This window comes from Polyodon spathula, chromosome 1, assembly GCF_017654505.1.
Source record: "Polyodon spathula isolate WHYD16114869_AA chromosome 1, ASM1765450v1, whole genome shotgun sequence".
NCBI lineage: Eukaryota > Metazoa > Chordata > Actinopteri > Acipenseriformes > Polyodontidae > Polyodon > Polyodon spathula.
In genome coordinates this window covers 25,101,320-25,128,761 of record NC_054534.1, presented here as the reverse complement: position 1 = coordinate 25,128,761, position 27,442 = coordinate 25,101,320, and the positions used below count along the sequence as shown (strand labels likewise).

Sequence of the window (27,442 nt, the reverse complement as noted above, 5' to 3'; positions counted from 1 at the left end):
AAAAACAAAAACAAACATTTCTTTGACTTGAGAAGCTGGGCAGTGAAAATGAAAAACCCGGCGCTTATAGAAATGGCTCTGATTGAAGCTATTCTGTAAGAGCTGGAGGCTGATTGTCTGATGCTACTGAATCATCTTCTATAATTAAATGGCAGCAATAACATATGGGTAAGGAATTACAATTTCATAGGGCTCTTATACCAATTCGAACAATACGCAATTCACTACAATACACTTAGATTTTTCCAATGCGCTGAACTGGCTTCAAACAGAGCCACTTTTTTTTTTTTTTTAACTGTTTAAGCAGGCTCTTTATTTTCAGGATTCACACCAGAATGAATAGCATGAGGCAGTTTGCTGAACAATTACTACTCCATCTATTTAATTTGCTTTTTTTGGAAAGAAACTGCGCTTTCTTTATATTGTTACCAGGAATAGCTAGAACAATAAAGACACTGTTCTTCAGGATCGATCTCTTCTGTTTTAAAAGTTCCAGTTACAGACTGTCAATGGTAGCAATCTATAATCAAGATTTTGGACTCTTGACAAGCCACAACTATGTGAATTCACATAAATACATCTGCTGACTCTTTGTAGAGAACACAACTAGAAAGCTCCTTTATTTCAGACGTAGGAGTGCGTAACAGTGGTTAAAAAGAAAAAGAAAAATAATAATAAATAATAATAATAATAATAATAATAATAATAATAATAATAATAATAATAATAATAATACTTTTGTAGTTCTTGACTGAAATGTTGTAGTTAAATCTGTATTCTGCTGTTATCATCGGCTTAATATATACAGCGGACGCATGGAACGTGTCCCCCTCACATTGCAGGAGTACTAAAACCTCAATTTCTCAATAGTGTATTTGTATAATCACTAGTCAGTACAGAAGTAACTGCTTGGATCCAGTGGAAATGGCAATCAACTGGGGCCAGTTGTACTAATGAACTCAGAAAATGGGACTGTACTATACAGATCTTGATCAGGCTCTACTGATCTGTAATGTTGGTCCAATCCAGCTGCATACAGTATACCGTAACTAGAGAAACTAACCAATGAGAAGTGAACATACATGGTGTGTAGTTTAAAAACCCTGGCTGACAAATTTGTATACAGCCTGAGATCACAATAATATTGGGGGAATGGCAAAGATAGAGGAGGATGTGCTATGTTGCTGTATCCAAAACATTTTATTTTATGTAAACAGGAAAATGGTTTAAGTTTGTAATTCTTCATAGCTGAGTGTTATTTACTAAAGTCATCACACAAGGTTTCTGTCTACTTACAGTTTAACTTTTATTTTAAATTGAAAAAGTAAACTTTATAAATGTTTCATCAAAATTACCTTTGAGCCTTGTGCAAATAAATATAGACATCAATAAAAACTAAATACTTTACCAAGCGCGTTTTACACAATTATTATACCAAATTGATTATGATATATGTCTTATTCATACATACTTTGGGTGTTTAAATATATTGCGCAGAATCTATTTGTATCTCATTGTTGAAAGTTGGGGGTCAAGAAGAGCTGCTTCCTTGTAGTGACCCCTGGGCAATGTCTCTGACGGCAAAAAGCTCTTCAAATCAAACTTACCTTCCAATGCTTAAGCAAAGAAATGTTGGGCCTGGTTAGTACTTGGATGGGAGACCACCTGGGAATACTGAGTGCTGGAGGCTGCATGTTAATCTCATACAAATATATATGTTGAAAGTTTATCACTGTTAAAAAAACTCACTCTAGATCATGTTTTACTAAACATTTTTTTAAATTAATAAATCAACAATTACCACAATGAATATTATCATATTCATAGTATAGTTGAGTTCTTATCTGTAAACAGGAATGGGCCGAGTGGACTTTTCTCATTCTCACTCTGATCTTATGTTTTAAAGTTTGGAACTCATTGTCTGTAGCTTTGTGCTGCTTACTGTCTATTCACTGAGGTTTAAGGTTCAAAGTGCATCAGCATCTTTTAAGTGGACGGAAGCTGAACCCTTTTCTTATACCTTTATGGTACTAGTATCACTCGCTCTAGAGTTCAACGTTGCCTCAGGGTCCAGTTGTACAAAAGGGATTCAATCCTGGTCCAGGCTCCAGTCTAAGAGGAACTTCAGTGCTCTTCAAAGACTAAAGTCAGGGCTTCTTAATTCCTTGAATTATAATGTCTTTGGATCTCTTGATTAGACATACTAGGGATGCAGCATTTTATTATACTTATGTGTGACTTTTTTTTTTCTTTTTACTTCAGCTAGAATAATCTTCATGCATCCCCAGCTACAGAAACCGCCCCCTCCCCCACATTTGAAACCAAAGTTATGCCACTGGTTGTTATGACAACAAAAAAGAAAGATGATTCAGTCAATTAAAGCGGTCAAAATACACACTGCAGAAAAAGCAAAGATACCTGCTTTATCAATGAATATAATCAAAATCGTGATTTAATGTTAGAACTGTTTTATATCAGGGTTTCCAAAAGCACTAATGATAGAACAAAATGTGTTAGCTTTGGAGATTCTTAGTTGGTGCAAAAGGGATCTATGAGACTGATCTGTAAAGTGTTGTTGGTGCCATGCTTTACGTTGTGTTTTACTTGTGTCATTTAATGTAAAAATATGTTTCATTATTTTAATTTAAAAAATAAAAACTATATATTATATTTTATGATAAATTATATAATTATACATCTTGCTGTTCTGGTTTGCTTCTTTAGGTTGTAGGTGAAAGTGGTAGTTTTACACTTGGCCCAAGCCAACCAATCCTACAGACATATTTCTTGAAAATTACAACATTGGGGAGATTAAAATGCAATGGCATAACATTATTATTCATGAGCTACCTTATATTAATCATCTTAAGTACCTTGTTCAACAGTAATTGTTTTTGCAGACTTAATAAAATGAAGTGACAGTCAAGTATGCATTTTATTCAGTTTATTTGAACAAAATATTTAACAATATCTTAGATACACATATATACAGCTTGTATAAGGAGAAAATATTATATTCATATATAATTAATTTCTAAAGACATTATGTAAATCTTAATGTCACAACAAATAAGAGCTTAGTACTCACTTTCATATGAAAAAAGTTTTCCATAAAAAAACAATTTCTTTACATATTTGCAGCTTTGAACAGGTATGAAATATACCCGGAAAATACCTTTTGGGTTAAAAGGTGTCTTTTTAAATTTGTTTTATTCTTTTCGCACTTTCAAAAATGAACATGTTTGGTATTTATTTTAAAACAAATAAAATACAGTAATAGTCTGCACCTATACTATCTGTAGTATTCTGTACAAATGTTCTACAGATGGTAGAGTTATCACATGACATCAGCATCTGTTCTTTCACCTAGTAGCCAGTATGTTCTCATTTTGCCCTTACCCTGCAAAGATGTACAAAATGTATTCAATCAAACAACTGGTATGACTTACTTTATCAAAAGACACTGGTATAACTTTCTTTATAAAAAGATGCATAGAAAGAGACACCAAGAGTCAACAGCATGAAAAGTAGAAGATAAAAGTCGACTTAAAATACAAAACAGACATTCAACAAGCTTATGTTTTGGGAAATTTTCTGACATACCAGTATCTTGTTTCCAATAACTTTATATGAGGGCTGGCACCAGTTCATTTTAAATACATTAAAAATAAATGCTTTTAAAAATAGCATTTTTTCTGCAACCAAACAGGACCTTTTGTAACAGTAGTGACTTTCACGTGTGGGGTTGAGGAAAATATGTACCGCTTCCATGCGAATGTACTGAGTAGCAATTCATATTAATTTAACAGCTGCCATGTGGATTCAGAAAAGTAATGTAAGAAGTCCACTGTTGTGGCTGGAAGAGGGTTGGAGGACTTACTTTTCAAACACTAACCAATGTGGCCCATAGGATTGTTACACAAAAAAATAAATAAATAAAAATACAAAACTGACAGACCAGTTTAATTTTTTCAGCAAAAATTGGATTTCAGCAATTATGGTAAATTAAGAGGAGTCATTTTATAGTAAAGGCAGTTTTGTCATTTTACTTTTCTTGATAACCTCATGTGATCCTAATTGGTAGAGTTGTCTGCTTACAGCACAAGCACGTCGATGTGAAGGTTACTCAAATGGCTGAAAATCCACAAATGGAGCCAAAGTGCAAAAAATAATTATTTTATGAAAAGCCAAAAGCAAACTAATTATAAACTGAGGAGCACACGGCAATCTTATCTAAGATGTTCTTACCTTCATTTCCACATCACCACGCAGCTGTAGGTCAAAATAACCAAACTCATCCAATACCTCTTTGGTTGCTAAGGAAACATGAACCTTCAAGGCTGAAAACATTTTTTAAAAAGTCACACTATTAGGCTGCCTTTTGCAAAAGAAAAAAAAAAGTAGTATAAAAATGAAGAGTCCCCAACTAAAGCACTCTCAAGTGTTTAAAACCCAAATGTTATACTTTTTAAAGTGAGTTCCCCTCATTAACCTGTTGGGCTATTCCTCTCTATAAGCTATTATATTATGGGCTGTTTGCCAGAATTGGTTGAATAATTACACATGATTGAATTTAAATAGAGAAAAATATGCAGGCTGCTATGAAATACAAGAAAATGTATTGTAATTAATTACAGTATATTAAGATGGAAAAGGAAAATGGTGTCTCACGTTCTCCACTTGACTCCATCCGAGATGCTGTGTTGACAGTATCACCAAATAAGCAGTATCTGGGCATTTTTAAACCAACAACACCTGCACACACCGTACCTAAACAAAGAAAGGAAAGGAATAATAACTTGCTTTTTATACCAATTTGGAAGTTCTTTATAAAGATCATGTTCTATGATAATAATCAACGCTGATACAATATTAATATATGGTTAAATCCTGTCCTAGTATATTAATTAATATAATCATGACACTCTTCAGACAAGAACATGTTAGTTTATTATTATTTTTATTCCAGCATGGAGGAAACAACATGTTAAATCAATCTGGCACATTTCTATCATGTAACACATCAAACATATAGGATGAAAAAACAACACTTCAGTTAGGCAAACAGGAAACCACATATACAGAGGAAGTGTTTCACCCCCATCCTGCCCATGTCAATGTTGAAGACTGCCTGCTGTACCAATGAAACGTTCATCATACAGCGCACTAAACAAAAGGTGTGAAACTGAACCATTTAATGAGTACCCTAGCTAGGTTCCTTTGAGAAAATATAGTAACATGCACATCGCATACACATTACTAAGAACAAGACCAATGATTATATTTACAAGGTCATGGCGGGGCTACAGGACTACCACATGAATAAATTAGGTTGTAGCCTTTCTGTAAGAAAACAATCCAGGTCGGATTTTAACCTTTCAGATTGTAGTTAATAATCCAGAGCTGCATTCACTTCTTTTTTTATAACTGAAGCATTAGATAAAAAAAAAAAAAAAAAAATTCTTCAGGACATCGAAGAATATGGAGACCATGTGAGACAAATGGCTCCCAAATTCACCAAACAATGTGCATCTGAGTGACAAAACAGCAGAGTTATCAGTGAAGTTAAAAAGAAAGCAACCTGTGTGAATTCCTATCCGTAGCAGCAGCTGGTCGTTGGGTCTGTGCTGTATTTTAAATGTCTTCACCTCTTCAAGTAATGCCAATGACATGCTGGCTATCTCCCGTGCATGCAGCGTGCCGTTTCTTACAGGAAGGCCAGACACCACCATGTACGCATCACCAATAGTTTCCACCTGAATACAAAGAGCACATACAAACAGAAATCAGGAAAGGCATTTCAGCGGTAAATTATCATTGGCAATTTTATTTGACCTACCTTGTAAACATCAAAGTTATCAATTATGGCATCAAAGCAGGTGTACAGATCATTGAGCAAGGTCACAACCTAAAAGAAACACACACAAAAACATATGAAGGATGATAAAGTGGAATGCAGAAAGCTGTTGGAATACAAACACCATAGTATCACTAAACACACTGTTCACGTCAACTGCTTTATAAAACAGCAAGAACAGAGGGAGCAATGTTCCTGGCTAACAACTGTTACAACCTCTGCCTAATTCACTTGACAACCAATTCACTGTGAGAGGGGTGGGGTGCTATTTTATAAGCACAATAACACACTCCATGGTGTTCAAATGTGTTGCTTAATCTGCAGGCCAAGTCTGTGTAAGTGTACTTGGCTTCACCTCCTTCTGAACAACACCCCGAGGCATGTGGATACAGGACCATATTTGAACACCCTGTCATGTTGCTTTTTTATAACTGATAGAGAAGGTATTGCTTTCTACTTACTGAAGTATAATAGGACAGTTTCACAGATCAGAGTTCATATACTCATTGTTGAATTTAATAAAATAATGTATCTTATATATATATATATATATATATATATATATATATATATATATATATATATATATATATATATATATATATATATATGGTGGTCCTAATGAGGACTATTGTGATGCGTTATAAAACAATACTCTGCTTATTCTCTGCTTATTTTTTCCTCAGTGGTCCACCATACTTTAATTTCAGTTATACAAAAACAAAACCTAGTTATACATTTAAAAAAAAAAACTAAAACTTTTAGATAAGAAGCTTTTGTCAATTTCTTTCAAATTCATGTTGAATTGTTTGTCTGGATACTACATAAAACAATATTTACTTTTAGTACATTCAGAAATGTCAAGGCAAATATATTATTTTTATTTGACACAAGGAATGCATAAGCCATATAAACTTTAATATGAAGCAGCTTTTTGACTTTCGGTTTTCAAAAACTGGATGAACAAATGAAAAGGCAAAGGAGCATTGAATGTATTCCACTCCATATGCTTCATGAAATGCAACCAAATGAGCCAACGTTTCACACTTATTTTGGATTCTTTACTATTTTAAGAAACACTGCTTAATAATGGGGTTTTAATCTTGGCAACACATTTTAGTAGACTATGGTTTCCAAGTTTCACTATTTTTGCCTTTAAAATTGAAGCAGATTAGGTTTTGCCTATCACCCTTATTTAAAACGATGTGGTTTTAAATTATGAGCCTCTCTTTTTTCATTTAAACAGTTGACTAGTGTTGCTTGCTTTTAATTATGAAATAATGTGTCAGGGTTGTGTTTAATGTGAAAACACTTGGCCCCACACCGTACCTGCAATGGCGTGCTTTCTGCTGACATAGACGTGAATCCCACAATGTCACTGAAGTAAATTGTCACACTGTCAAAAGCCTCGGCTTGAACTGCCTCACCTCGCTTCAGCTGTTCAGCCACAGGACTAGGAAGGGAAAACAGAATTACAATTTAGTAACTGGCATACTATGAGATATACAGTAGACTAGGTATCCTGGCATTTTAGTTCGGCCATTTGCAGATTTCTATAGCAAATTCTACTGTTGACCAGATTACATCACTATGTGTTGTATAAAGTTGATGTTTGATGGTAGTGTTTGTTCTGTACCATGTGCAGTAATATTAATTTGGCCCAAGGGAAGACACAGCGAGGATTTAAATAGAGTAAAGGAGTGGCAGTATTAGACTCTCCTACAGGTTAGATTTAAATAATCCGCTAACAATGGCTGGTGGAAATTTACCTTCTAATCAAAAGTATCATCAGCACATTTTCTTTCTGACAGCAGAAAACACCCACTGGTGTTAAAACTCGGAAATAACCCATTTAAGAGCTCTGTTAAGTTATTTATATCTAATTTTGTAAAATAAACTGGCGATTCTCATACTTACTGAATAATTGGCTCTAGTGACACTTTGGATTAAAATACCTGAATCGTGAATTAGCTTAAAGCAATAATAGAAATTCTCAAAGATTTTTACTCCAAATCGTTATTAACTAAATTCCAAAACAAATAAGAAACAACTATAGACTACTTACAAGCCCCTACATTAAATGCCTGGCCTGGGTATTAGTGCTGGTATAATTTGTATGTGGAAATGGATTTATTGTATGCCTTTTTGGATTTGATTTGTGTGATTAAATTATTGTTTACAGATGGGCGCTCGATTGAGACTTGCTGTCTGCTAGGCTTGGTTGAGGGGAAGGGCAGCAATTGATTGGCTGTGATGGTCCTCAATCAGCAGGTGGATGGGTCTTGACCGCGTCTTGGTGGAGATCGCTGTGAATGACTGCAACGCAATGCTATGGAGGGGAGCTGCGTATACTCAGGAGGATTGGGTCCGCTCTGCAGAACGACAGCTATGCAACCCTGAAGCTGCAAGTGGTGCTTGTGAAGGCAATGCCCAGCCAAGGCCATATGAAGCAGCAGGAGTCTTCATCTGAAAACCGGCTCATAAGTAGATTAGTTTAGGGGATGGTGATCTCATGTAATGTATAACAAGGAGATCTGATTTATGAGAAATACTTCTTGAAGGATGTCATCAGGAATACATCTGCAGGCATGGTTATACGTTTCAGGAAAGCCAAGTAGCTTTGGTACACAGAGAGACAAGGTGTTAACCATTATCCCTCTCTTTATATTTCTTTAAAATATGAAGCAGAATAAAGATGATTTTTTCTTACTGAGGCAAGATTTGGTAAAGTAGATTTTCTGCTTTTCTTTTTTCTTCCAAGTAGGCATGGGTTCTTTCCTCAACCAGTTTCTCCAGGTTGTTTGCATACTGCTCCATTCGAGACAGCAGGTTGTCCAAGATACTGGTACTGCCCTCTCTGAAACACAGAGCACAACTCTGAAATGAAGGCATCATTAAAAAAAAAATCTCAAAATAGTAATTAAGTATAAACACTGCTTGGTATTTATGACCATCTCTTCTAGAATATATATATATATATATATATATATATATATATATATATATATATATATATATATATATATGCCAGCTTCCTGTTTTATATATATATATATATATATATATATATATATATATATATATATATATATATATATATATATATAAACAGGAACTGCAGCAGTGTGACATGGCGTTGCAATTAAAATACCCCTTTTTATTCACTAAATAAAGCATGCATTAATCCTATATTTTTGGTTGCACACAATGGAAACTAGAGCCCCTGGTCTTGGTTCAAACTGTCCCACTACGAGGTAATTAAAGACTGAAGAAATGCTTGAAAAATATGGACCTTAGTTGCATATTATTAAGATAGACAGATGTATAGACAAACTATCAAACACAGTTCATTTCAAACTTAATCCTTCAAATTAACTTTTGTATAAAATATGCTCAGCTCAAAAAGCACTAGAGAAAATGTATGAAGATGGCTGTGCAAATGGATAAATCGTTGATGATCTTGCCCATCAAAATTACCCTTTTCTTTCCTCTGAAGACAAGATACGAAGCAGCATGTAACTCTCAAACCTCTCTGTCATGCTTGTCAGCTTGGATATAAGGTCTGCCGTGCCCTCCCTGAACTTTCTGATTCACAGGATGCATCAATCAATAAAATGTCTGGGCATTTCAAAAATATCTGAATTAGTATTCATGAGAGTGTTACAAACACGCTGATTGTTTACCACAAGCAATCCAATCAGCAGAGGTTGCCTTGAGGGGGATTTGTGCATCTTGATTCATGCTGATTTTTTTTTTTTTTTTTTTTTTTTGGAAAAGCCATAGAAGGATCTTAACAAGTGTAAAAGAGAACCTTATTCCAGGGTGCCTGATAATTCTTCATGCTTTTAACATGACAGATAAAAGTGCCCAAAACAGATAACAGGCTGTCATATACATTTTTGTAAACTGAAATTACAGCATGATATGCTTGTACAATTTCATGCTGGTAGAAGTGGTTGGATAAGATTTAGTGTTAATATTACTCATTAGTTTTATTGCAGCTTTCTTTAACTTCACCCTCAGGGATATGTGTTTTTGTAGAGCAAAAATAATCAGAGTCAGGTGCTGAGAAACAGGGATGTTCGTAGCTCTTTAAAGCTTGCAAAAGAAAATGCATTCTGTGCCACCTGCGGACAAACTCAGTCGGCATGCAATACATGGACTGCCATTTATTTTAAACTGCCATTCTCTCCAACCTTAATTTACCACAAACCTACAAATACAACCACAGGATAATTACCTAAAAACGAATTACATATACCATGTTTAAATATGTACAGTATGCTATTATGTGTGAGCCAGTACGTTCATAACAAAAGGAGGAAGCAGCTTACTATTGACTATCAGTATTAAAACATATAGAGTTCGGAACATAATTCCATTAAATATCGATATATCTTACCTTATTTGTTAATATAACAATTTTTAATTTCCTTTGTAAATACTCAAACTGCCCGAAGCCTCACACTTTGTCTCCTTCTCAGTAACCGATTTCTGCCTTTGCTATGACTCTTCGTTCTTTCAGGTGACACAGAACTGTAGTGATTGCACATTTACTTTGTTCTTGAAAAAAGTACCATTAAAAATCAAATACAAATATAAGTGAGACCTATGAAGTGATGGCAAAGTTGACTCTATTTACTTGGTGTGCTGTGTTATTGTGTTGGTTCAACTCATTTGAATAAATGAACAAATGACTGAAGTATTCCCTTATTATCTAAATGCATTTTAAGGTATTAATTTATTATCTTAATGCATTTTGACAATACTGTTCAATTCACAAAGGAGGTCCCACTGTCTCCCAGCGTGGAGCCGCATATCTCATGTATAGAAAGGATACTGATTTTGACGTTGGGAGGGACAGACTCACTTGTTAAATTTTCTAATGAATATTTTTATATGGCTGAATTCCGGCCGCTCTGTTTGGTCCTCAGACCAGCATCTTTCCATTAGGATGGCCAGCTCCTCACTGTGAAAATTAGTGTCAATTGAGGGTCGAAAGTAGGGCTTCTGTCCATTCCTTACTTTCTGCACAATCTCTGGAAAAAAGCAAAGGATAAAAAAACAACAATGCTGTTGGTATTTTTAGAGAAAGTGAGACTTTTTCTATCTTAAGGCACACATGCTATTAACATGATGGGATTTTTTCAGCATTGTTTCCCAGTCCTTGATTCATTAAAGTGACTGACATTCTGACAGAAAGAAGTTTAATATTATTCATACGTTTAATTGACTAAAACCTGATAATGTATCATGTGCATGTGTTGTGAACAGACGTGAATCATCACAATCTCAGACACATCAGACATTACAGATAATGTTCTTTGACCTGCAAAAAAAAAAAAAAAAAAAGGAAAAAATTTTAATTAGACAACAGGACACAGTAGTCTTGTGTTTAGGCAAAGACAAAGGGCTAGATTTGAAATGGTTCGCAGTACTGTAACGGCAGCAAAAGGCTTCATTTAATAACTAGATTTTTAAAGGTTTGTATCTTCTTGTCTTGTCAAGTGTGCTGTACCTTGAGATAATCGATTCTAAGGCAAAGTAAAATACATGTGCTGTGCTGTGTTGCAGTTTATGTTAATGAGTTCATCTATCGCATATGAGCGTGTGGAAGAGGTGTGGGTAATTCACTGATCAGGAGACAGACAGGTGTAATTGAAAACACCACACAGGTGCCCAGTTTTATTTCAGGGGCGCATTGGGTTTCTTTAGCCCGCAGAGGGAGCTGTTGGTCCGTGGTCTGCTTACCAACTATGGTAAACAGAACCACGGGAATACCAAGCAAGGGTAAACAGTTCAGGTGCACTCGCAGGTGCTTCAAAACAATACTACAAAAATCGAAGGCACAAAGAAACAGGAAAAATAAAACCGTAACAAAACTACAAAGAAAAGGTGCTGCACTCTGCAGCAATATCCCGGTCGCCGCTGCCCGTGCGACCCGGATCACCGTCCTACGCTGCCGGCTACCTAGCCTGCTCAGCTATCCTTATTCAGGGATCTGCCCAAGGGTTCCCCTCTCTCGCTGTCTCGCTCTGAACCTCTGTTCCGTTCCATTCGGTCGTGGACCAGCGTTTCCGCGCACTCTACGCGTTTAAAAGGGCAGATCTGAGGAAACAACAGAGCATTAATTTATAGGGCTAACAATCTCCCAAGACGCGCCTCTCAGCCATTCAGAGAGGGGGAAAGTCCACACACGCACTTTCCCACCTCCCCGTGTCACTGCCATGACTCACAGGCGGTTGTTGGACGACTGCCGCCCTCTTCCTGCAGCCCGTGAACACGCCAGCAGAGTCAGCACAGATCTCTCCCTGTTACATATCCTTCCCCTCAGAATGACACCACCGGTTCATTCGAAAATCTTACACCCCCATGCCTTCCCGAGAGAAAAAGTCTGCGTTTTGATGCAGCTTTCCTGCTCGGTGGACTACCCTGAAGGCATAGGGCTGCAAGGCCAAGTACCACCGTGTGATTCTGGCGTTGCTATCTTTCATCCGGTGAAGCCATGCTAAGGGGGCATGATCTGTAACCAGGGTGAAGTGTCGCCCCAGGAGGTAGTACCAGAGTGACTCGACTGCCCATTTTACCGCGAGACACTCCTTCTCGATGGTGCTATAATTTTTCTCGCGGGGAAGGAGCTTTCTGCTGATATACAGGACTGGGTGCAGGACTGCTGATATACAGGACAGCACTGCCCCGAGACCTGTCTCTGACGCATCCGTCTGCAGGGTGAACCTCTTACCAAAATCTGGGCTGCATAGCACTGGCTTACTACACAGCCTCCGCTTCAAGGCGAGAAAGGCCCTCTGGCACGACTCCGTCCACTGAACTGTGTTTGGGGCAGCCTTCCGGGTGAGGTCTGTCAAGGGAGCAGCGAGCGTAGCGAAACTCGGGATGAACTTTCTATAATAGCCCGCTAGTCCCAAGAAAGAGTGCACCTGGGTTTTGGTTATAGGAGCCGGCCAGTCAGCCAAGGCTTTCACCTTAGCAACTAGAGGTCTGATCTGGCTGCCTCCTACTCGATACCCGAAATACTCCGACTCACTCTTCCCAATGGCACACTTCTTTGGGTTAGCAGTGAGCCCCGCCTCCCGCAAGGATTGCAGCACCGCCACTACCTTACACAGATGACTCGGCCAATCCTCACTGTGGATAACCACGTCATCTATGTAAGCAGCGGTGTACTGCTGATGGGGCCGCAAGATGCGATCCATCATCCGCTGGAAAGTGGCGGGGGCTCCGTGCAACCCAAAGGGCATGGTCCTGAATTGGTACAACCCGAAGGGAGTCGAAAACGCCGTCCTCTCTCTAGATTCCGGGGTCAGGGGTATCTGCCAGTACCCCTTCGTTAAATCCAGTGTCGTCATAAAATGAGCCGTGCCTAGACGCTCCAGCAACTCATCTATTCGGGGCATTGGATAAGCGTCAAATTTCGATTTCTCATTGATTCGTCTGAAATCAATGCAAAATCGAGTTGACCCATCTGGCTTATCGACTAAAACGATCGGACTGTTCCAGTCACTTTGGGACTCTTCTATTACCCCCAGTCTCAGCATTTTGTCAATTTCCGCTTTTATTACCTGTCTTTTATGCTCAGGTATATGGTACAGCCTCTGGCAAACTAGCGCCCCTGGCTCAATATCAGTGTGATGATGGGCTACTCGAGTCTGCCCCGGGACGGAAGAGAACACATCAGGAAACTCCGCCACCAGACCGTGAGCCTGACATTTCTGCGTTGGTGTCAGATTCTCAGCAATCTGTACCGATCCTTTTCTTGCCAACACAGAAAGATCAGGTCCCAGGTCCGTGACGTCATCTGCATGCGCCACTAACAACGCCTCTGGTTGTAACCAAGGCTTTAAGAGATTGATATGGTAAATGTGTTTCTCTGTCCATCGCTCTGGCTGGCAGATCTCATAGTCCACCTTCCCAACCTGGCGTGTAACCTCAAAGGGTCCTTGCCACTTAGCCAAGAGTTTCGAGTCAGAACTGGGTAATAACAGAAGTACCTTATCCCCTGGCTGAAATGTGCGCAACCGGGCTCCTCGGTTATATTGTGTCTCCTGTCTGTGCTGCGCCTGCTGCAAATTGTCATGCGCCCATTTCCCCACAGACTCAAGACGTTTGCGCAGGTCCAACACATACCGGACGGTATTGGTCGAATTGTTCTGCTGCTCCTCCCACATCTCTCTGACCAGATCGAGCACGCCCCGTGGTCTCCGCCCATACAACAACTCGAATGGTGAAAACCCCGTAGAAGCCTGGGGAACCTCTCTGATCGCAAAGAGAAGGGGAGGAATCAGCTGGTCCCAGTAACGCACATCCCTACGAATAAACCTGCGCAACATGTTCTTAAGGGTCTTATTAAAGCGTTCCACCAAACCGTCGGTCTGAGGATGAAACACCGAGGTCCTAATGGTCTTAATTCCCAAAAGCTTACGTGTTCCGCGGATTAGCCGGGACATAAAATTGGTGCCTTGATCGGTTAGCATCTCCTTGGGAATCCCCACCCGGGAGAAAACCTTCACAAGCTCGTTGGCAACAGACTTAGCGGACATAGATCGGAGGGGAATTGCCTCTGGATAACCCGTAGCGTAATCCTGAATGACAAGTAGGTGGGTGTATCCTGCCGCACTCCTTTCTAATGGCCCAACTATGTCCATCCCAATACGCTCAAACGGAGCTTCCACTAGGGGCAAAGGCACCAGTGGGGCTCGTGGAACAGCTCTAGGGCTGGCCTTCTGACATTCCCCACAACGCTCACAAAACCGCTTAACATCGCCATCCAGCCCCAGCCAGAAGAACCGTGACACAAGCCTTGCTTTAGTTTTATCCCTTCCCAAATGACCAGACAGGGGAATAGCGTGAGCCAGCTGCAACAAATCCTCCTTAAAGGGCTGAGGAATGAACAACTGATGACGCACTTCACCGGTCTGGGGTAATTTATCAACACGGTACAGTAGGGCTCGACCACCCGACCACTAACCACCGCTGCTTAGTCAAAGAGCCTGCCCAGCACGTCGTCACACCCTTGCTCGAGTCGGAAGTCACGGGAGCGAGCTAAGAAATCAGCTTCCATGGCTTCCAACTCGGGGTCAGGTCGGTCCTGAGCAGAGGCAGCCGAGCCAGACCCCTGTGCTGGCTCCGCGACCTCCCCCCCAGACTCTTCACCAACCACCCCCACCTGAAACTTCTCCAACTCCCTCCATTGCCAGCCCTCATTCTTAGCAATCCGGCGCTCCCGTTTAGTTTTACGGGGTTTAAATCTATGGCAAAACCACTCTGGATCGCGAAAGGGAAAAATCTCTCCAATTACTTCCTCTTTCTTAGCCAATAAAGAAGACGGGGCTGTCAGAGCAGCCAACCAATCTTTAAACTGCTCACAGTCCCGTCCCAGAACTACTGGTACCGGCAATCGAGGACATAATCCTACCCGCACCTGCGTCACCTGCTGGCCAATAGTCATACACACATTGATCTTGGGATAAGAGCGGACATCCCCATGAATACATTTAATATGCACCCGTCCCAATATGCGTTTATGCCCCGGTGAGATTAGGCTCTCCTGTACCAGAGACTGACTACACCCTGAGTCCAGAAGAGCCTGTGTTTTTGTACCATCCACTGTCACAGGAATAACAAAACCCGGGTGCTGAAGTGACTGAGGTAATTGAACGCGCCTACCTGGTCGGCTGAGGTCACACTCCATCACGGGGCAGTCCCGGGCGAGGTGGCCCACCTCCCTGCACGTCCAACACCTCGGTGGGCTGGTTTCTCTCCCCGAAGTTTTGGAAGGAGGGGGAAACACTGGAGCCATAAAAGGAGCTCGCCGATAAGGCGTCTGCGTGAGACCCTGGTCCGACACTGCAGCAGCCCGTGAGTATCCCCACCCTGCCTCAGTTCCCAGGCCGGGAGCTCCCGCTGACACCCCCCAACCAAATCCTGGACTACCCCTTCCCCCCAGTCCCTTCGGGGCCAGTTGAGGGGACGATCCAGTAGCCGCACTCCTCCGGGGCAGTTTCGCAGGCGTTGGTTCCGCTGCCTGGTACCGCTCGACAAGTTCGACCGCCCGGTCCAGCGTGTCTGGTGCCTGCCTCTGGACCCACAGCCGAGGTTCCGGGGCTAGACGCTCCAGGAAGCGCTCCACCACGATCATCTCCACCCCCCTGGCTTTGGTGTTCAGTTCCGGGTTCAACCAACCCAGGGCTTAATCCTTCAGACGGTGGGCGATGGCTTGTGGGTGCTTCCCTACCACAAACTGCTCCTCTCGGAATTTCTTCCGATACCCCTCCGGTGTGGCCCCCACGCAATTAAGGATGACGGTTTTCAGCGTGGGTAATCCATCATCTGATCCGGGGACAGCGTTCTCGCTGCTGCTTGCGCCTCCCCCGTGAGCTGAGGAAGCAGGTAGCTAGCCCACTGGGCTGGATCCCACCCGGCTGAGGTTGCCATGGCCTCAAACACCTCTAAATAGGCGTCAGGTCGATCCTTGGCTGTCATTTTTGTGGGGCGTTGTAACTGGGGGTCTGGAGCTGTGGGTCTAGCCGCCCCCTGCACTGCTGCGGTGAGTGTCTGGCGCAGGAGGTCCATCATCGCAGCAAACTGTGTAGCATCCATGGCTCGTCTGCTCCTTCTGTGGATGCACTGCTTGGGGCAATGCCAGTGAATCCCACTTCTGACATCACGTGTGGAAGGGGTGTGGGTAATTCACTGACCAGGAGACAGACAGGTGTAATTGAAAACACCACACAGGTGCCTAGTTTTATTTCAGGGGCGCGTTGGGTTTCTTTAGCCCGCAGAGGGCGCTGTTGGTCTGTGGTCTGCTTACCAACTATGGTAAACAGAACCACGGGAATACCAAGCAAGAGTAAACAGTTCAGGCGCACTTGCAGGTGCTTCAAAACAATACTACAAAAATCGAAGGCACAAAGAAACAGGAAAAATAAAACAGTAGCAAAACTACAAAGAAAAGGTGCTGCACTCTGCAGCAATATCCCGGTCACCGCTGCCTGTGCGACCCGGATCACCGTCCTACGCTGCCGGCTACCTAGCCTGCTCAGCTATCCTTATTCAGGGATCTGCCCAAGGGTTCCCCTCCCTCACTGTCTCGCTCTGAACCTCCGTTCCGTTCCGTTCGGTTGTGGACCAGCGTTTCTGTGCACGCTACGTGTTTAAAAGGGCAGATCTGAGGAAACAACAGAGCGTTAATTTATAGGGCTAACAATCTCCCAAGATGCGTCTCTCAGCCATTCAGAGAGGGGGAAAGTCCACACATCCACTTTCCCACCTCCCCGTGTCACTGCCATGACTCACAGGCGGTTGTTTGACGACTGCCGCCCTCTTCCTGCAGCCCGTGAAGTCAGCACAGATCTCTCCCTGTTACAGAGCATGACAACAATATTGTAATTATTCGCTATTCCTGCGGTTCCTGTTTAAGCTTGTGGTTGGTCTGTAGGTGATGCAATTGCTATTGCTATTCCCATATCGGCACTGCAACCATAAACCACCTGCAGCATTGCAAAAACTTTATTCTTAATAGATTCACACGTTACCTAATACGTTTTGTTTTTACCAATAGTTTAGTAACATGTTGTATGAAACAGTACCGTATCCCACACAGATACAAATTTCATCTGAGATTGGGGATCTACAAAGGGTTCAATGCTTTGCCTATGTGTTGTAAATTTGAAATGCAACTTCACTATATGTAACATTAAACCATACATTTAGTATATTACTTAAATACCACCTACAAGTGTATTGAATTTGACAGCCATGATGAATTGCCATGAAATTGCTAGCAATTTTGCCTGCAATACATTGACAAGTGTAGATTAGAAAAAATTGCTAGCAATTATTGCTAGCTGTAATTGTTAGCAATAATTGCCTAGTGTAATCTCACCCTGTGAGTCAGAAAAAAAGCACACCGTGCCAGTAACAACTCTTTCCACCTTAGAGAACTGTACAGTGCGTTTTAAGCATTACCCCCTGGATATTCCTTTTTATACACCACACATCAATTCCACTGAAAACAAATACCCTGTTTTGTGACTAATTTGGTTGGTCCCTTTTTAAACTGTGCCAGTGCTACACTCCATATTTCACAAATTCCTTTTTTTTTTCTTTTGCATATGTACCAGCTACTTTAAAAAACAGATCTATCATCTCTAGGTGTTGGATTTATTTGAAAACATGTTCTCCCTAAACACAGAAAACGCCTACCCACTGGGCTACAGTATTAACAGACATACAGTGTGAGCATAATCATTTAAAAAGGGCACACTGGTGTCATTAGCTGTGTTAGGCAACCTCCCTGTTAGCAGTGCAGTGTGACTGATTTCCTGTGTTAGGTAACCTCCCTGTTAGCACTGCAGTGTGACTGATTTCCTGTATTAGGTAACCTCCCTGTTAGCAGTGCAGTGTGACTGATTTCCTGTGTTAGGTAACCTGCCTGTTAGCACTGCAGTGTGACTGATTTCTTGCAATTGTATTGCATGTTCCCTAGTCACATACAGCTTTCAAATGCATTCAGAGTAAAGTTCTGTAATTAACTTTTTTCTTACCTTTCGGACTAAGGTCCATCCCTTCAATATAAAATGGCCCATTTCTCAGTGCGATTTCCTGTAGGATTATCCCAAAGCTGTATACATCGCCTTTCTGGGTCCCTTGTGGGTGGGGTCTTCCATACCTCAATAATTCTGGGGCTGTCCAAATCCTTTCTGAAAGGAAACAGAATATATTGTAATCATTACTAAAATGCTCATAACAAGTTACCGGTAACAAGTGGTACGCTTGTATTATATAAACGGAAAGACAAACAAACATTCTAGATTAGTTCCTGTTCATGCTCTACAAGGCTAATACTGCTTTTTAAAAGATGGTAGCAATACATAAAATCCAGTCTAGATATATAATGGATATAATACTAAGCTAATAAGCTATACTGTACTTTCCCTGTTAGAAGGAGTGGTATAAGGATTGGTACCATTAACCAGAACTACATATGCATACTTACTTGCATAGAGTGTGTATGAGTCTTCACTGTCATTTGAAGATCTAAAACTAGCCAGTCCATAATCCGTTATTTTCAATACAAATCGACTATCCACGACACAGTTCGATGATTTCAGACTTCCATGTGACCCAATGTAACTGTTGTGTAAAAATGCCATTCCCTAGTGAATGAAAAATAAAAAACAAAATTGGGAACAAATAAAGTAATAATAATAAAAATAATAATAATAATAATAATAAACAACACTTGTACAGCTTTCTCCACCCTTCACTGCTTCTTGGCACCCTGTAATAAAAACAAGTACTTTTTATGATTGGATATGTGGTTCTTTGGATACACTGGATGTAAAAATGTATGTGTGACCTACTGTACATACATACATAAATATAGATGAGAATGCACTCCTTTATCCACAGATTCTGCTACACTTAATAATTTATGCTAAGTCGTTTACAAGCTAATATTTTCACATATGCATACCCAACGGGAAGTAAACATTACTTCAGTTAGTAAGAACACTGAAGAAATAACACTCCTCGTCAGTCCAAATCTTCACATTTACTGGTGGTTTGGGATTTAATGAAGGAATCAATAAAATTATGGTAACAAAACCAAAAAAAACCTTTGAACATTATGATTTTTTTTTTTTAATCAGACCCTGCACCCCTGCTTATTCAATAAAAACATTGAACAGCACCTAACAGTCTTAAAGCAACAAGAATTTGAGTAGGCTTAAACTGCATTTAAACTGGAAATTCACCAATAGAATACACAGAAGACTAAAGTTTCCATTGATGTGGTGTTTGTGATTCATACTGTTGGCCTAAGGTAAACTATTTATTCAGTTTTAAATAAAACTGGCTTGACTCATGTAACTTCTGTTCTAGTTCTAGGCATCAAGTCCCAAAGACTTGCCAGGAACCTCATCAATCAATCAATGGATTATTAAGAACAAATGAAGCAAGGGACTGGATATAGGTTTTTTTTTTTTTTTTTTTTTTTTTTTTTTAATAGATACAACGGTGTAACACGTAAAGCAAGATAAAAGATACATTCAAGTGTAATGTTAATGTCCTGCTTTTTTCAGAAGCCGTTTTTAAATGACCATATTGCCTTTCTAAATCGTATGGTGCTATTTACACAAAACTTTAGTCTGTGTCTTTTGTATATTACTGTTATCCCTTTAAATCAGGGGTTGGCGGTTCTGGTCCTGGAGGGCTGGTGTCCCACCTGGCTTTTGTTCCAACTTTATGCTAAAATTCATTAATTGGACCAATTATTACCAATTATTAGTCTAATTAAGTAATTTAGAGCACAGTTGGAACAAAAACCAGAAGGGACACCAGCCCTCCAGGACCGGAATTGCCCACCCAAGCTTTAAGTAACCTTGGGGACTCCAAAGGATATTTGGTGGGTAATGGGCCTGTGCCAGTGAAAATAGGCCTGACTCTGAAGCTGTAAGCATGGTAGCACCTTTGCCTTGCATATAAAAGGATTCATTTGAAACTGCACTCGTGTGTCAAAACCTGTTATTTGAGCTAGCAGAACAAATTAGACTTACATATACAGTGCTTTTCCCATCACTCTTACCTTTACTATGTCATTAATGAGGGAATAGCGGAACATCCAGTCAAGGTTAATGCTCTCGTTTTCTAGTATGTCCTGATAAAAGAAAGAATAACAGTGGCGCTGACATTCGGGAAACATTTTTAAGTAAATGTCACAGTCACTGACAATAAGGGACAGTCATTTTCAATCAATGGCTCCTTCATACAGGATTCATTTCAATGCTCAAAGGGGTTTACGCCATATGAAATGACAACATACAGTGTATACACAAACAACAGCCGCAATTGGTTGACAGAATCCTAAAAAAACAATTATGCAATTTGTGTACAGTAGCTCATAAGCAAAATATGAACTGTATTCTTGAAAACTACACCCACTCCCTTTTGTTAAATTTAGTTTGATTATTCAGGCTCCTTCCTTAGATCTAGGAGTATTTTCTGTTTTAATATAGCTCTCGTAAGTATTATACAATACAATACAATACAATAGGTACATATATTTTCGTCATTTGCCATGATTAAATGTAATGTCATGACCATTGCACTGTTTTTGCATTGTGAAACGAAATTTGGTCTCAATTCAAGATCAAATGCCTGATATTTCACCCCCTCAATATATACAGTACATCAGGGCTAAATATTCCCTAGAGTTGAGGTAAATACAATACAAATGCCAGGATATCAATTTATGTAAAAATTGTGTGCTGCACCAAAACAAAAAACAAAAAATGTAGAAAAGGCGATTCATGTTCAGTTTCCTTACATATGTAAAGTGACTTCTTAGTTCTTGTGAATTGCAAGGTTGCTTTCCACTATAGACGTGTATTGCAATATAATGAGTTAATTATTTAGTTGGTGATCCAACAGTTATACTTATGAAACTAATTAAAAATGGCAGATTTGCCTGTGTACTTCTAATGTCACAATTACGGTATGATACCATACATTTAATACACTTCTAAAATCCACATGTTAAGGGAGTAATTATTATGAAGCTTCTCAAATATCTCAAGTGTGTTGCACTTTGGAAGTACTTAGAAATGAGTGAATTTCCCCATGATATAATGCTACTGAATAGGGGCCTATGACAGGGCAAGAGGTCCTGCACATTAAAATATATGAGTTTCTGTGGTTTGGTGTCTTTCTGTGGAGATCGATTGTTTGATTGATCAGCCTGAAGATGCAGTTCCTGGTTGGCTGATCAATCAGTCAATTAACCACCTGGAGAAAACACCACACCATTTAAAAAGAACCAAAAAGTTTTTGTTGGAGGTGGGAGAAAATGAGTTTAGAGGGGCTGAGATCAGCAGGTTGCGCTTCCAGCCCTGCACAGGTAGACGTTGCATGGGTGATGTTTTGTTTTTGATTTGTTTGTTTGTGTAAATCTTTTGCTTGTTTGGTGAAGAAATAACAGTGTGCAAAAGTGCTGAACTGCAGTCTTCACTTCTGGATTTGCAATTTCTGCCGCTGGCCAGCCTTGACTGTGACACCACTATACCACAGCACTGCTTTTTATAATGTAGATACATTCTTCAGTTGAACTACTACATACAAAAAAAGGTTTTCACTAATAAAATAAGCTCAACGTTTACAGAGCAACATCAAATGTATAGTGGTATTCATAGCAGAAACTGGACATAACTGTACAGCTTGTAAACGCTGCAGTTCCTCTAGATGAATTTTTAACAGCTTTTACTCTTTTTGCCCAAGGCAACTCTTGAGCTGTTTATGCTCTAAAACATTCCTGGAAATGGAGTGTAGCCAGAAGAAGTGATAGTCCCCTTGTTGTTAAACGTGGTGTAATCAAGGCTGCTTGACGTTTTCTCAAATACCTCTTGCCATATCTCACATACTGCACCTAATTCTTATAAAAAGCATTGTGAGCACTATCGTTTCATATAGAACCAACACTAAAATTAAAGCAAATAATTGCAATGCTTTCTTTACATGATCACACTCAAAGCTTTAAATGTCTGCAAAACAGAATGCTGTTTTTTACATCAGAAAGCCAGGTTCTTCATGTGATGATCTAAACAGCAGCTCACCCTAATACCAATGCTATTCAAATCAGAAAGGTACACTAAAATAAAAAATACAGTTAAATGTGGTCCATGAAAAATCAGGCTTATAAATTTACGGGCAGCAGTATTTAGTTCTGATATTGTTCAGATAATCAAAAGTCTCAAATGAGTGGGTCCCCGTGTGGCTCATCCAGTTAAAGCGCTGCCGCTGGGAGCGCAGGATGAGTCACACAGCTTGGACGCTGCCAACTCATGTCCAGGTGTACGAAGAGGCTGAACTTTATTGGGGACTCCGAAGGGGGCATCACTGCTACACATTCTCCTGTTGAGATATATATATATATATATATATATATATATATATATATATATATATATATATATATATATATATATATAAAACACTCCATCAGCCTATATACAGATTTTATATCATGATAACCATGCAGGCAAAATCCGTGACATAAAGCGGGTCATGATATAAACCAGGTTTCACGTTTGCCTATGACAGCACATTGCAAGTGGGAGAAAAAAGAAAGAAAACTAACAGTGAATTAAAGAGCAGTGTTTTAATACTGTACACATTTAGTCGTTCTTTACATTTAAACAAATACACATGCTCACACGTCTTCAGAACATCTGTGCTGTGCAATACATTGGTTACAAGATTATACATTGATGGTATGTGTTTTACACTTAGTAATTTATCACATTTTAAAAAACCACTGAATTCAAGTGTAATTGTTAGTAAAAATAAATAAATAGATAAATTGTGATCTAAGCAGAGGTAATATATATCAACGCGATGTTAAAAATGCTCCCAGGTGATTTTGTTTTTTTGTTACTGTTCCTCCATTTTATAATTTGTTCCAGGTATTCAATGAACCTTCTCTAACTCCCTACTTCTAATTCCTTATGATTCTGCAGTAAAATTGTTTACATGCCAGAGAATAGTTTCCTATGGTGTAGCCATGGAAACTGAACAACATTTTAGAAAAATGGAACAAAAAACACCACATTAAAAAAAAAGCTAATGATGCTGTAGAACACCAGAATTTTAAATCTGTGCTACTATGACATTTTCATTCCACCTGTTGCAAAACGGGGACATCACACATTTGGCGGTCTGCTGTTAATATTTAGGATGAGTACATTAAAACCCATTTATCTTGACTACTGTTTAATACTTCCATTTCAGCCTTGCTAATTGCATGACTTGGATGGATTATAAAGTAAGTGGTAACAAGGGCTATATGGAACTTTTGGCCTCAATTATATACCAGTCATATTTAAATGTATTCTTAAAGCTTCAGTTCTGTTCATTTTAAACATACTTAAATGTATGCGGCATTATTTTATGATGTATAAATGGCTAATAGACAACACATAATTTAGTTGATCTCTTGATATCCAGGGTTATTCTCGTTGGGCCATACTCACAAGCATTTTTATTAAAATAAAACAAACAGTAAAAAACAACTCCTGTGCACGTCGGGGCTCATAAATAGTTATTTATTTGAAGCCTTCAGAGTTATTTGAATCAAAGTTGTTAACTTAGCATGGTGATAATTCTTTTTTTTTACGTTTGGATTTTTTGCTTGTAACTATGAGTGCTTTCATTAAATATTAAAATAAACATCATGAATGGCAGGAAATCATTGGTTAATTGTATCTTAACTTTTCTTTACAGACAAATTAAACACTCCATCAAACTACTAGTAATTTCATTACCACGTGGCGGGCTGCCCGCCCCTGTGTGTAGTTCTTGTGTTTTATGTTGGTGCATGGGGTACAATGTGGGCTATGTTACGCAGCACGAATGATTTAAAATGTATAGTTGTATTTAGGCACAGGGATTGCACAATCACTCCACCTGCAGATACACTGTGTATTAGTATACAGGCATGGGGATTGCACAAATTAGTTCACATGCTGGGACTCAAGTGAATGATTAATTAGTAACTGAATCCTGGCACCGCTGTATATATAGATGCACGAATCACTCACTCAGGGTTTGGTGTTTAGGGAGAAAGAACAGGAGAGAGAAGGAGAGTAAATTAAAACTAAAGCGCTACTCATGCTGATATAGAACTGTTTTATTTGTTTATTTATAAAAAAGCCCAATCAGCGAATTCACATCACTCGCAGTGCTGTGTTTCATCCAGGTCTGATGTCACTGCACAAGCCAGCTTGCCACATAGCAGCATTCATTTCTGTCTATGGGAAATACGTATCAGGTATAGCAGATCCTTCCACAGCGCTCCTTACCTGCAGACTTCCTCGTGGGCAGTACTCTGTCACAATGCAGATATTTGGTGGGTCAATGCAAGCACCAATGAACCTGGTTAAATGATTGAACTGGACGTCCCGCATCTGAAAACATGACATACATCCATATTCACATTTTCTCTTCACATACTAATTTGTTTTCCCCTCATAACTGAATATTGTCCTGAAACAAAGCTGGGAGAAAATATTTTGAGCTGTATGTCTTTCGAAAAGTCAAACCAAAGCTTCAAGTAAAAGTAATATATATATATATATATATATATATATATATATATATATATATATATATATATATATATATATATATATATATATATGATAATGGAGTCTGATCAAAGCAGCCTTCTAAGAATAAATCCATGTAAATTACTTATTTCTGGAGTGATGATATTGTGGCTTTTTTTTTTTCATTTATTACAGAGGTACAGTAGTCTGTATAACAACAACCAGTAATATAAAATATATAATTATACAACTTTTTCCCGTATGAATATAAATTCTGTACTGGATTTATATAAATGTAAGTTCAGGGTAATAGAGGGGCAGCACTGGTATACAGTCATCATAGCAGTACATTATTGTTCTGTATATAAGCAAGCATAAGCTGTTTGGTTGTTTGGTATGAATACGCTTTTCTGTGAGGGTGTTTTTAAGTTCAAACTTACATGCTTTAGTTCAAATAGCACTTGTCTGGTCAGTTCAATCCTCTTCTTACTCACATGCTTGATTGCCACCAAATTACCCTGAATTAAAAAATAAATAAATAAAAAAAATTACAAAATGATGACTAGAGGAATGGATATTATGTCTCATTGACCTTCCAAACACTTCAAGCGGTAATCTGTCTGAATACAGTATATGAACCAAGAAATGACTCAGAAATGTCTTCATCTAGACAATGTGGGGAAGCTATAAAAAAGGCTAACAAGATGCTTGGATACATTGTGAAAAGTGTTGAATTTAAATCAAGGGAAGTCATGTTAAAACTGTACAATGCACTAGTAAGACCTCATCTTGAATATTGTGTTCAGTTCTGGTCACCTCGCTATAAAAAAGATATTGCTGCTCTAGAAAGAGTGCAAAGAAGAGCGACCAGAATTATTCCGTGCTTAAAAGGCATGTCATATGCAGACAGGCTAAAAGAATTGAATCTGTTCAGTCTTGAACAAAGAAGACTACGTGGCGACCTAATTCAAGCATTCAAAATTCTAAAAGGTATTGACAGTGTCGACCCAAGGGACTTTTTCAGCCTGAAAAAAGAAACAAGGATCAGGGGTCACAAATGGAGTTTAGAAAAAGGGGCATTCAGAACAGAAAATAGGAGACACTTTTTTACACAGAGAATTGTGAGGGTCTGGAATCAACTCCCCAGTAATGTTGTTGAAGCTGACACCCTGGGATCCTTCAAGAAGCTGCTTGATGAGATTTTGGGATCAATAAGCTACTAACAACCAAACGAGCAAGATGGGCCGAATGGCCTCCTCTCGTTTGTAAACTTTCTTATGTTCTTATGTTCTTAACCGAATATTAAAATTACAGCTCTGCACTGTAGATAAAATGTTACAAAGCACATAAAATGAAGCCATTTTAAATATGTTAGGAATATGGGGCAATAGACTTGTTTTCCTTGTGAATCATTCTTATGTAATTGCTTATGGACTCATGTATTCATGCAGCGACTACAATGAATTAAAATGATCCAGGTTTTTGTTGAGTGATTTTGGATTTGACAAACTGCGTAACGCAAGACGTATTCTTCACTTGATGAAAGGCTGTTATATAACAAAAATGTAAGTTACTTGTGGGGTGTTAGTAGGTTTACTGTATATGTGTGTGACAACATGTTCAAACTCTAAAAACAAACTTACCTTAAAATAGCCAGTTTTTGCAAAAAGTTGATATTTTCCATGTGCTGTTATTATGGAGCCATAGCTGGAGCCTCGCTACAATAAAACAGGAAGAGCAGTTAATTAAACACAGCACTGTAAATCAGATGAGACTGGGACTAACACGCACAGCAACTCTCAATTACTCTGTACAATACATGCTGCTCCTATGTCAACATTTTGATGCTGTTAAAAATTTGTTGATATGACTTCTGCTTATTATTTGTGAAAATGTCAAAAACGGTAAAAAAAAACCCCAAAAAACGTGAAATGCACAAACCATGTAAATACAGTCAGGTGGTTTCCTTTTTTGAATTTCTCGTTGCTAGAAAAGCCAGACAATCAATTCATCCCTAGCATAAATTATCATCTCTTCAGTTAATGAAACGCGATGCATTCCACTGTAATGACATTTCAGTTATTGTGTCAGCGACCAAGTGTCAAGTTTTTCAAATAAAAAAGCAAGGCTGCTGCTGTTTTTGTCTTGTTGTCAGTATGACATTCCACATGAATTAAAAATCCTGTTCAAAATAAATGTGGGCAATTTATTTATTAATTATAAAATAAATCTTTCATCTAAACGAAAACAAAAATGGTTGCTCATAAATTGGCCATGTACAATAAAAATAAACATAAAAATAGTAGTGTTTATGTTTAGTACTACCTGCGTTGGAGCTGAGAGGTAGCCCTATTCAGTATCCTTTACCACTGTGGCAATCACGCCAATGCAATAATCCTATCGTATTATATAAAGTATTATGCTTGCTGGATAATTAAACCATTGTATCAGTCCTGCTAAGTATTCC

The 27,442-nt window shown here is 39.0% G+C and overlaps 1 protein-coding gene across 1 annotated transcript in view; it reads right to left on the bottom strand.

Annotated features, from left to right (window-relative positions):
* Positions 1-2,987: 2,987 nt before the first annotated feature.
* The window catches only part of LOC121315978 (atrial natriuretic peptide receptor 2-like), a 55,814-nt gene continuing 31,359 nt past the window's right edge, over positions 2,988-27,442 (bottom strand). The window contains exons 9-22 of the mRNA XM_041250636.1: positions 26,619-26,693; positions 25,416-25,493; positions 24,730-24,834; positions 20,463-20,534; positions 18,873-19,032; positions 18,421-18,576; positions 10,728-10,896; positions 8,568-8,714; positions 7,187-7,310; positions 5,840-5,908; positions 5,582-5,756; positions 4,672-4,770; positions 4,249-4,340; positions 2,988-3,400 (exon numbers count right to left, since the gene is read on the bottom strand). Coding sequence (XP_041106570.1) covers positions 3,338-3,400; positions 4,249-4,340; positions 4,672-4,770; positions 5,582-5,756; positions 5,840-5,908; positions 7,187-7,310; positions 8,568-8,714; positions 10,728-10,896; positions 18,421-18,576; positions 18,873-19,032; positions 20,463-20,534; positions 24,730-24,834; positions 25,416-25,493; positions 26,619-26,693 — 1,584 coding nt within the window. The 3' untranslated portion in view covers positions 2,988-3,337. The remainder of the gene's footprint in view (positions 3,401-4,248; positions 4,341-4,671; positions 4,771-5,581; positions 5,757-5,839; positions 5,909-7,186; positions 7,311-8,567; positions 8,715-10,727; positions 10,897-18,420; positions 18,577-18,872; positions 19,033-20,462; positions 20,535-24,729; positions 24,835-25,415; positions 25,494-26,618; positions 26,694-27,442) is intronic.